At 41.8% G+C, this 12,198-nt stretch overlaps 1 protein-coding gene across 4 annotated transcripts in view; it reads right to left on the bottom strand.

The window, feature by feature from the left end:
• Positions 1-12,198, bottom strand: part of MLX (MAX dimerization protein MLX) — a 138,716-nt gene that overhangs the window by 109,467 nt on the left and 17,051 nt on the right. For 2 of the 4 annotated variants that reach the window (XM_089673061.1, XM_089673062.1), the window contains exon 4: positions 3,640-3,785. In XM_089673061.1, coding sequence (XP_089529187.1) covers positions 3,640-3,785 — 146 coding nt within the window. The remainder of the gene's footprint in view (positions 1-3,639; positions 3,786-12,198) is intronic. The other 2 variants (XM_089673063.1, XM_089673064.1) reach the window with 1 other exon arrangement.

Below are 12,198 nucleotides of genomic sequence, written 5' to 3'. Positions count from 1 at the left end.
CTTCTAAAAGTAGAAAGTTATCTAATTAGACTAACAGAGTATGTGTTAAACCACCCACTGCTGCTAATACATGACATATGCCAGCAGAAAAAAAGGTTAATGCTTTGCTTCATGGCATGTAGACAACCCCATCTGGCTGCCTTTGCAGCTTAAAGGCTGGTACTGTTCTGTCTCTCCAACCTAAGCATTGAAAGTGTGATCTCTGTAACTTACAGTTGTGATGAGATAGCGCTAACTCCAATCTTAGTTTAACAACACACAGTTTATTCCATAAACTGAGAGAATCTTAAAACAATGAACATCGTATAAGTCAAAAGACCATAATGTGATCTACTCCATAAGAAATGAGGCTTGAAGCTGAGGTGCATTACTGGGAACAAGAAGAAAGGGGTGGAGCTATCTAAACAGCATAAACTAAACCAAAGGAAAGGGAGGAGCAGAGACAAAATACAAAGAACACTTAAAGGCATATAGCAGTCATGTGAAACATGACATTCGGCCCATGTGTACAGCAGTCTCACTGTCAGAAAACAACAGCTTAGCAAGGGAGATAACCGCACTAACGTCGCTTAGTACGATGACCTGTCCAATTTTTTTTCATTCAACTCGCTGGGTTGGAAAAAAAATAAAATTCCCCATGTGTACCAAAGGCATGAAGGGGAGGACAAATCTGAGTCACGTTTTTATTGTCCCAGACAGCAAGTGTAAACGAGCCCTCCGCAGAAACAGACTTCAGCTCCCTATCCAAGGCATTGAATCCCAAGGACACTGCAAAATTTCTATCTTGTGTCCATTCCCCCAATAGCAGGACTAATGCCAAAAGTCTGCTGTATTATCATGTGACCTATAGCACTAAAGTGTTATACCAGACCTCATTCTTTTGACTATTTATTCATGCTTTGTGTGATAAAGCAGCACCTATTTCCAGAAATCAAAAGGCACTAAATATAAAAAGAGAAACTAACAAAAGACCACAGATGTGCCCATGCCTGTTCTGGGCAGGAACAACAACAGTAATGAGTCTTTCAACCACACTAATTAACTGTAATGTTAGGGTTTACTGCGACCTGCTACAGGCTATTAATTCATCTGCTAAACCTCTTGGAGTACATTAATTTACATTTATAGTGATTGTATCTTTTTAAAGCATATGTATAGCCAAATCTTTTCATTTATTTGATAATGTGGAGAAAGGTTATAACCCATTTAATGTTATTTTGTGGTCTGCATTCTTCTGGGAAGATTTCCTGTCACTTTCTGTGATGAGCAAGAAATGAGAGTAAATCTCCTCAAAGGGAGGGGAAATTCCCCTACTTATCACCTAACAGATGACCCCACACATTTACTCTGGTGACAACTTTAACATTTTAGATTTCCCATCACTTCTTTTTCACCCACTCCAAAACTTACAAAAAAAAAAAAGTTTTGTCTTGATCACTTATTAACTCTTTCATGACCAGAATGTTTTGACGCTTATATGCCCCAAACCAAGTTTGGTAGGGTCAGTATACCTCCAATTGGAGTTGGAAAGGTGGGCAGATGAGGTCACAATCTCCAACTTTGCCAGAGGAAGCTTATATTCATTCCTCACATACAAGGCTCCCTTGTCAATGGCTGTGTGGAGCTCAGCCCAGCTAGCTTTTGTACTGGGAACAGAGGTCGGGAAGTATGCTGCATGTACTGTAGCTGGTGCTACATGAAGTTTATACAACGCACACAGCCTCTGCATGTGTTAATGAAGGAAACAGTTCATTTAGACCAGCTTGATCTAAAACAAACTATTTAAAAAGTGTTACTAAACCTACAACAGTAAAATCAGTCTATATGCAGTAAAGCATGCTTGTTATATTTGCTTCAATCCTCCACATTGTGTAAAAAGGCTGTTTCATCACGTCTTCTCTGATCCTGCCCTTCTACTATCTCCAATCCATCTGCTGATAGTACATAGCTGTAGGAGTCACTCTGCACATGCTCAGTTTAGTGTGTATGGCTAGAAAGTTTATTTTTTTTCTTTGGGAGGGTGCATGTGATCAGCACAGGGCCAATCAGCACTGTCCAGACAGAGGGTCAGGGGTCATGCAGCTTCATAAGACAGTCAGAGCAGAATGAAACCTCCTTCAACAAGCTTTAACCAGTGCCCAGCTGGACAACGATAGAAGTCACAAGACTGCTATATACTGCTGAAAAGGTATTTAGTAGGGATGCATTGAAATTTCGGTGGCCGAAACGTTTCAGCCGAAAACACCCCTATCAGCCTTTGGCCGAAATGAAAATAAGTACTGATACAGGTGCTGAAAATAACCCCGCCCCTCGCCGCCCAATGGTTCTCAGCTTTACCTGAGAACCCATTTAACTATCCCGGCACTGGGCGCAGAGATCAGTGAAGGAAAGATGGCCTCCACTCCTCTCTATGCCCTTGGAGGACCAGAACAACGTCATTACGTCATTTCCAGTTCCGGCACCTTGTAAACAAGGCCTTTTTCTTTTAAAGCACTAACTTAATGCTTTTTTTTTATCTAATGCTTTACATTGCAGAGGAGAGATGTGGGGTCTTATTGACCCCATCTCTCCATAAAGAGAACTTGTCACTGCTTATGGCTATCACAAGGGATGTTTGCATTCCTTGTGATAGGAATAAAAGTGATTAAAAATAAGAGAAAATTAAAAGGGACAGTGTAAAAAAAAAAAAAAAGTAATAAAATAAATTAAAAAAAAGTTTAAAGTGCCCCCGTCCCCCCGTGCTGTATGTAGTGGTGAACACATATGTAGGCCACACCCACATATGTAAATAGTGTTTAAACCACACATGTGGGGTATCGGCGCGAACGTCAGAGCAAGAGCAATAATTCTAGCACAAGACCTCCTCTGTAACTTCAAACTGGCAAACCTGTAGAAATTTCTTAAGCATCACTCATGAAGATTTTTCAGGTTCTGTAGCTTGACGCCATTCCACAAGCGAGTGCAATTTTAAAGCATGACATGTTGGGTAACACTTTACTCGGTGTAACATCATCTTTCATATTTTAAAAAAAATGGGGTATATATTGTGTGTGTGCTTGTTTTTTTTTCTTAATCATTAAAGTGTATTTTTTTCCAAAAATATTGTAAAAATATATGAAATTTTAAAAAACTGTCCATTTCGGTTTTCGGCCAACTGCATCCTGAATTTTCGGTTTCGACACCAGAATTTTTATTACGGTGCACCACTAGTATTTTTAACAGTTTATATGTACTAAAATAACTGCATTTTCATGTTCTGTGTACTGTTGGAGAACAGATATAGTGAATGCAGGGTCCTGGGTTTAGTAACACTTTAAAGTTCACTAAAACCTGGAGTTAGGCTTTAACATTACAAAAACACTACGACTAATTTGTCTGTTTGATAAAGGGACTGGAAACACACAGTTGTGCAGTCCAAGTTTTCCAATGCAAGGTTAAAATGTATGTTTTTCAGGGTAAGGGGCAGATGGACTTAAAAAAAAAAAAAAAGGTCACACGATCATGAAGGGGGATGTACGTACACACTTAAGAGAAGAGATATGGAAATCTTCACTATTAAAAATGGTTGTCCAAAAGCAAACAGAAGAAAGGAAAATGTAAAAGATGCAAGCGGCATGCCCAGAATATGAATTTACTTACTTTAATAGCATCCCTTCGTTTCTGTTCGGCCTGTGTATGTGCCCGCCTCCGTCTGTCTTTGTATGCGTCCTTAATGCTTTCCTGACGGTAATCACTGTCCTCGTCATCTGAGGTTGGGGAACAAGTATTGTTGATCATGCAGCGTGCTATGGAGGGTTGAGCGGACACATATATGGATACCATTGTCACCCTAAGTAAAACTGTACCCCACCCCCCAGATCACAAGACAACTGTACTAAACAGAGGCCTATCCTATAAAGATCTGCAAAACAAAGCGTATACTGAAAGTCAGATCAGTTTCTAATGAAAATTTATGAGAATGAATATGCTTAGAAGTTCAAAGGAGAAGAAATCCACAAAAATTAGGAAAATGATACAGAAAGTGCCTAGGGCACACAGCAAGTATAAATAAAGAAACATGGTTTCCACGTTATAAATTTTCTCACCACCAAACCCACTCTAAAAGGTAGGTACTCTCTGGACTTCCTTCTGATACAATGGCATTTCTTTACTAGAGGAATAGAAACGGTTTACTTTCCAAAGTGAATGTTCACTGAAATTACCAAAAAAGATGGAGCTGGGTTTACTTCCTTCAACTATTTATGTGTTAGCAAAAATTCTGGGTTTTTTTCCCCATTTCCATTGCACATGACTGGGTATTCAAACAAATAATATGGTGACCTGCCTTGAGCTGTTCTTTAAAGCTGAACTCCAGGCAGACAAAAGACACAAATTAATGAGGCTGTCCATACCATCTTTTGTTCCAGTCTTTTATTGTGGGATATCATACCCCCCTTACACAAGATAAAAAAAAAAAAAAAAAAAAAGGGAGGAGAAAAGTATATCATATTAGAAACTGGAATCTAGAATCATTAAAGGGGTACATAGGGGGTGAGAGTGTAATATGTCTCTGTATGTGGCAATGTTGCATATTTTGGGGACCATCTGGGGTATGCTATACAGCACCCAATTGTTAGTAAAAATATACATGCTCTGGAATTATCCATATAGTTGCCTTAACCAATGTTGGCTGCAAACCTGACTTGACCTATTGGGTGTCAGCTCTGAAAGCTGATTAACACATGTGCGATGCAGACTGCAGCTCAGGTTTCACAACTAATCGATACAGTAGTTGTTCACAGGTTCATATCAGGTTTACATCAGGTTCAAGACAGGATTAGCTCAGGATCTTATCCTGTTCACACATATGCAGTTTAGAAACAGTTCCTCCTAGAAGTCAATAGCCTTTAATCCGCACCTGAACCTGAAGGCACTGCTCAGAACCCGCACATGACTTTTTCAAACCGCACTGAATCCGCAACGCCAGCGCACTGAACATATGTGAACAGGTACCATAGAAAGCAACTTTTTTTCACGTCATGCCGATTGGATGCGTTTCAAACTGCAACCAATCCATTAGGCTTGACAGAGGAGTGTACTATAGGAGGGAAAGTTTGTATGCACAAACTAAGGTTACTTTCTTGATATAATTGTTCAAGGGTCTCAATAAACTCTGCTTCATAATCAAATTCTAGTGAACAAGAGGCAAATGTGGTATATATAGCCTCATTTATTGAGGCTGTATTATCTTTGGTTGTTTTTATCTGAAAGTACGTTTGTAGAGTTAAAATTTGAATGCATCTGTTGAGGTTTTTAAATAAGAGGTAAGGATTGGGTTTGTTCAGAGGGGGGAGGTTTAAGCCTCAACTCGGCAAGGTTTGTCCTGTGTCTGTGAGCTAGTGAGGGCAGATTGAAGATTTTAACAGTATGCCTGATTTTATTTTATTTTGGTGTTTGTTATTTCTTCCTCATCCCCCTCTACATTGTTTCTTTTTTGAGAGTGGAATAAAGGGTGGCTTCTCCCTAAAATGTCTCCACTGGTGGTTTTGGGGTGACAGTATTATGATTGCCATGCACACGCATGGTTTTGTGATATAGTGGGAGAGGTATTAGTGCACAATGGAGTAATATTATTATTATTATACAGTATTTATAAAGCGCCAATAGTTCGCTCAGCGCTGTACATTACAAAGGGGGACAGAACATGTGACAGAACAATACCAATACAATGCAAAACATGAGGGGATTGAGGGCCCTGCTCTTTGGAGCTTACAATCTAGGAGGGAGGGGATAGTGGTACAGGAGGAGATAGCTGTGGGGGATAGAGTGGTAGGAAGAGTGGAGGAGGTCGGTCAGGTTAGCAGGGGGTAGGGTAGGCTTCCCAGAAGAGATGGGTTTTCAGAGTGCACCTAAAGGAGAGGAGAGTAGGTGATAATCTGATGGGTTGGGGCAGGGAGTTCCAGAGGATGGGTGACACCCTGGAGAAGTCCTGGAGGCAGGCATGGGAGGAGGAGACCAGGGAACTAGAGAGAAGGAGGTCTTGTGAGGAGCGGAGTGTGTGTGCTGGGCGGTACTTGGATATTAGGTCAGTGATGTAGTTCGGGGCAGTATGGTGGACGGCTTTGTACGTCAATGTTAGGATTTTGAATTTGATCCGTTGCGCAATTGGAAGCCAGTGGAGGGATTGGCAGAGGCAGGCCAGTGAGGAGGGAGTTGCAGTAGTCGAGTCGTGATACGATGAGGGAGTGGATGAGCTGTTTAGTGGTTTCTGGGGTTAGGAACACGCGTATTTTGGCGATGTTGCGGAGGTGGAGTCTGCACGAGTTTGTTAAAGATTGGACTTGGGGCTGGAAGGATAGGTTGGAGTCCAGAATGACACCAAGTACTCTGGCCTGCAGGGCGGGTTTGATATTGGCGTTGTTGGATGTGATGGAGAAGTCAATGGGGGGTGGGGTCTGGGCTGGGGGGGGGGGGGGAAGACAAGAAAAGAATATTTGATTGATCATGAACGATAGGTGGGGAGATGGATGTGCTGTTAGGAACTGATAGTTTTATGGAATTGGAACACATATGAAAATGGATTCATGACAATGGGTTCTAATAAGGTGGTATTATGAACTGTAACAGATGTAAAAGGGCTGTTATCCTCTAAGGATTTATTACTATATGCATGCATTTATCAGAATCCAAAGTTGTTGGAGCAGTGAATATGCGTGTACTCGGGGGGCTTATTGTTGTAGAACTGATTAAGGCTCTTAAGTAAATTGATTTTGGGTTTTTTATTATTATTATGCTGTTTTAAGGGGGTGAGGTTTGGGTCCATGTTTAGACGATATAGGGTTTTTTGGATGCGAAAGAAGAGGGAATGTTTGGGATGATCTGGAAATATTATGTGGATTGAGGGTTAAAAGCGAAAGGTAAAATTATTGTCTTTATTTTTATTTTTCCAAGAGAAAATTCTGTTATTGGTGTAACCATATAAATCACACCTAAGTTTACCAAGTTTTGTATTTATCGGGCAATCGTCCTTCCATTTTGTGTTCTTTTCAAGATGCTATTCCAAGAGCAGGGGATACGAGTTTTCATATCCAGGATCTCTTGGGATAGGATTTGCACCTGGTGAGTGTATTGTTCAAACCTAGAGTGTCTGTGGTTTATTAAAATCTCCATCCATTTGGATGTACAGAATTCAGAGATGTGTTCCCATTCTTTGGAATTACCAGGAATGGGCATGTTTTGGCGATTTTGAGTACTCTAGGTGACATTTTTAACTCAGGATACTTGGTCAGGAAAAATTTGTCCCACCATTGTAGGTTTCTATGACACATTAGTATTTCACGCTTTTAGAATTTACCGCATAATGTGTAGCATGTTTCCAATGAGTTTTCTATCTGAAGAGAACAAAACTAGGTAGGGTAGAGTATAGATCAGGGGTCAGCAATCCCTGGCACACGTACTAGACATAGCACATGGCTGCATTAATGATGGCACACAAGGGCAGCCTAGGACACCCTGGCAGGTGCCTGCTGCTGGCTATACAGGAGGAAGCCCCGCCAGCATTTGTATGCCTCCAATCCCCCGCCCACCTCAGTTGGCTTGCCCACATTTAGCCGATATAGGCTGGTGTTTGGCTGGACCTAAAGTATGCTGTGACCCATCCCCCCTCCCCCCCCTTTGGATGCTATGCCTCGCTTGCTCTTTTGCTTCTCTATCCCTGCACAGGGCACACAGCACCTGGCTGAAATCAGATTCTTTTACAGAAAAAACCTCCATGTGGACAGTATATAGCTGCTTGCAACAATATGTTGCTGTTCTGACCTGTAAAATATCCAGATGAAAACAGCAGTAAAGCTGCAGTACTCATCTACACACTGTGCAGATAAAGGCTGTGTCTGTAAAATAATCTGATCTCAGCTATGTACTGTGTGGGAAGGAGGAGCTGTGCGTCCTGTCAGCACTGACCCCTGTACACTGCCCCTATATGGCCAGTGCCCCCCTGACCCCTGTACACGGCCTCACTGGCCAATGCCCTCCTGAACCCTGTACACTGCCCCACTGGCCAATGCCCTTCTGACCCCAATCTACTGCCCCGCTGACTCCAGTCCACTGCCCTGTATAAACTGCAGCACTGGCCAGTGCCCCGCTGACCCAGTCCTCTGCACTGATGAACCATATTAGCTATTGGGAACTACTAATTTACAGATGCAGGAATTCAGCTAATCTGAGGTGTGAAGGTACAGGATTTGGGGCGGATATGAGGAGTGAAGGTACAGGATTTGTGGATGATCTGAGTTATGAAGGTGCAGGAATGGGGGTGATCTGAGGTGAAGGTGCAAAGCTCAATATTTACTTCTATTATTCAAGCATTAAGTACAGCATTTATTACTCAAAGATTCCTTTTCATGATTGAGAGTGCGAAGTTGATTTTTTTTTTGTAGCTGGCATGCTCAATTTCTTTGAAAAAAATTTTGGCACACTGTGCTCAAAAGGTTGCCAGCCCCTGGTACAGATCATTCAGAATGCTATATTTATAGGACTCTATATCAGCTAGAATTCCATGGGGTACTACACACTAAGGGGGGGGGGAGGGGGGGTGTAAAATACCCCACCGTAAAAAAAAGGGAACAAAAGATGGAATGGACAGCAACACAGAATGACAAATGCAACACAAAAAAAAGCTTCAGAGTACAATCAAACACAAAATGTAATATGGTGCAATGTTGTGAGCTATTCACTTAATTACCATCTACAGGGATGTTGAATTAATATCTCCCAACGCCCAGGACATGTAGTTCCGTTTTTTTGGGGGGGGGTTTTTACCACGTCCGCTCCCCTCCCCTTCTTGTCCTGACCTGGAAGTGATGTTATGATGTCACTTCTAGGTCCCCGGTGAAAGATAATATAGAGGCCAGGAAAGAAAGACTGTAATGCAGTTGCAATGTGCACTGCATTACATTTAGTGGCATACAGGGGAGACATCAAGGGTCTTTTAGACCTTGGATGTCTCAAAGAGAACCTGTCACCAAAAATCCTCACATAGGGGAGTTTTTGTCCTATATGTGATGGGAAAAAAAAAAAGTAAAAAAAAAAAAAAAGAAAAAAAGTTGTTTTTAAATTGTAAAAAATTTAATGTTATAGCCAAGCACATAACCACTCAAAAAAAATTTGAGGCCCCCACACCCCATATATACGCAAGTACAAATGTAAAAGCACATACTGGGGTGCCTACGCATGAAAACATCGATTGCGATACACAGGTTACATATCGCTGTGCACGCCAGAATGAGAGCAATAATCTTAGCACAAGACACCCTCCGTAACACTATACTGATGACCTATAAAGGGGCTTTAAAAGTGTTGCCTATAGAAAATATAGGGGACTGAAGTTTGTCGCCATTTCACAAGCAAATTTAAAGTTTGACATGTTGAATATCTATTTACTCAGTGCAACCTCATCTTTTATATTTAACAAAAAAAAAAATAAGGCAATTTATTGCTTTTTTGTGCCCTAAAATTAACTTAAGTGTCTTTTTCACTGAAATTTTGCGGTAATATTGGTAATATCGTGCGATAGAAAACATTGTCTAGGGTGTCTGCTTTCAGAAAATATATACGAGCACCCAATCATTGCTCATTACACTAAAAGGTCTCTCTCCTCCCTACTAGTCCCTGGGTGCGGTGCTAGGGACAGGCAGGGAGGGAAGAAGGAGATAAACAGCACAATGTCAAAAATATTAAACATTTAAGCCCCTTTTTGTTTTTAAAAGCCCCAGACATTCTTAAAAGCACCTCAGATTTAAATACAAGTTTGGTTAAAAAATATATATATTTTTTTTATCTGGACAAGTAGATTGTCATGAGGGACAAGTAGATTGACACCCTAATTTAGTCCCTGGACATTAATAATACATATAGGAGTTAGTCCATCCAAATGGTTGGATCATGGGAGATCATGGGAGTTCAGGAATATCCAAAACTCAGGGCAAGCCTCTTGAAGTACCATATTTTTCGCTCCATAAGACGTACTTTTTTTCCCCCAGTGAGTCTTATGAAGCGAATATAAAGCGGCCAGCCCAGTATTTCCACTGCCACCATGTCAGAATATCAGGCAGGCCGCTCAGCTGTTCTCTGATGCAGGACCTTACCTGTTCCTTGGTCCAGTGCTGCGCAGTCTTCCCGCGCCGGCATCTGTGACAGCTGGGTGCCCACTGCGCATGAGCGAGAAGCGCTGCGCTTTGTGAATGGTCCGGCATTTTCTGGGACATGACAGGTCCCAGAAGACGCCGGGCCATTCACAAAAGTGCAGCGCTTCTCGCGCATGCGCAGTGGGCACCCAGCTATCACAGCCGGGTGCCCACAGTAAAGGGAGGACAACTCCGTGGAAGTGGGAGCGGGTACCTGTCAAATTCAGGTACCCGCTCCCCCTCCCTCCCTAAAGGTTCGCAGTCTCTAGTCATCCCCTGTACTGTCTGCAGTCTCTGGTCATCTCCTGTAATGTGTCCGCAGTCCCTGGTCATCCCCTGCACTACGTCAGCAGTCTCTGGTCATTTCCTGTACTGTGTCTGCAGTCCATTGGTTCAGAATATTTTTTTTCTTGTTTTTCTCCTCTAAAACCTAGGAGCGTCTTATGGTCAGGTGCGTCTTATGGAACGAAAAATACGGTAAGTAAAAGCAGTTTCCAAATAACATGTAAGAAAGGAGAGAACAAAGAGGTGCCTCCAAGAGTAGACTGTAAATGTTTTATTCAAAGTGTACGAACCACTTATATTTGGGTAAATAAAAAAGGGTCATCAATGGCCTATCCACGGCTGGTCTGCACTCGTGTTCTGTAACGTTGTACCAGCGCTCAGCTGGGTCCCGGGAGCTGGCTCTGTGCATGTAAACAACAGGAAAGAGGGCTGGAACGCAGCGTCGAGCAGAATGACTTCACGGACGTATCGCAACGCGCTTCCAAGCATGCTCTCTTACGTTGATTGCAACAGGCGCGCTCTTTTATCATGCTAGTAATGCAGGGCTCTGGATGCCTTTATATACTGCGGGACTATGGTTGCCTTACATACAGGGTGCTATCTAGAGGTAATATTGGGTAATGCTTATATACCAATATATACATACAGTATATAAAAAAAAGAGACCATAGTGTTGTTGTGGGCACCAATGCCCATTAGACAAAAGTATAATTAAAAAAAAAAAAAAAAAAAACTACATGCAATTAAGAAATATTAAATTGTACATAAAAATGATATATTAGCATTACTAATTCCAATTAAAATTTAGTGACATAAAAGACACACGTCTATTAAAATTTATACAAAGCACATTTATGTAAAAAGCACTGTATAGGAAACCTATATAAACAGGTGGGGGTTACATAAATGCAGAATATACGCTCACTGGCCACTTTGTTAGGTACACCTGGTTTATTGTTTTGTAACACAAAATTGCTAATAAACCAAAACACATGGCAGCAACTCAAAATGGTACTCAGTAATTTATATGACCCCCACGTACTTGTATGCATGCCTGTAAACATCGGGGCATGATTCTAATGAGACAACAGATAGTGTACTGTAGTATTTCCTCCCAGATCTGGACCAGGGCATCACTGAGCTCCTGGACAGTCTGAGGCGCAACATGCTGGAGTTGGATGGACCGAAACATTATATCCCAGAGGTATTCTATTGGATTTATGTAAGGTGAGCATGGGGGCCATTCAATGGTATCAATTCCTTCATCCTCCAGGAACTGCCTGCATACTCTTGCCAGATGAGGCCGGGCATTGTCGTGCACCAGGAGGAACCCAGGACCCACAGCACCAGTGTAGGGTCTGACAATGGGTCCAAGGATTTCATCCCGATACCTAATTGCAGTCAAGGTGCCATTGTCTAGCCTATAGAGGTCTGTGCGTCCCTCCATGGATATGCCTCCCCAGACCATCACTGATCCACCACCAAAACGGTTATGCTGAACGATGTTACAGGCAGCATAACGTTCTCCACAGGTTTTATAGATTATTAGATGGTAATTCATTGAACAGATCACAACATTGCATATTAAATTTTGTGTTTATTGTATTCTGAAGCTTTTTTGTGTTGCATTTGTTGATCTGTGTTGCTGTCCATACCATCCTTTACTTTTTTTTTTATATTGTGGGGCATTATACCCCCCTTATTGTGTAGTACCCCATAGACTTCCTATCTGAGATATATATATATATAT

This window comes from Staurois parvus, unplaced genomic scaffold, assembly GCF_062004578.1.
Source record: "Staurois parvus isolate SC_StPar_1 unplaced genomic scaffold, SC_StPar_1.0 ptg000134l, whole genome shotgun sequence".
Classification (NCBI taxonomy): Eukaryota; Metazoa; Chordata; class Amphibia; order Anura; family Ranidae; genus Staurois; species Staurois parvus.
The sequence above is the reverse complement of the archived record's forward strand: the minus strand, read 5'-3'. Positions and strand labels throughout refer to the sequence as shown.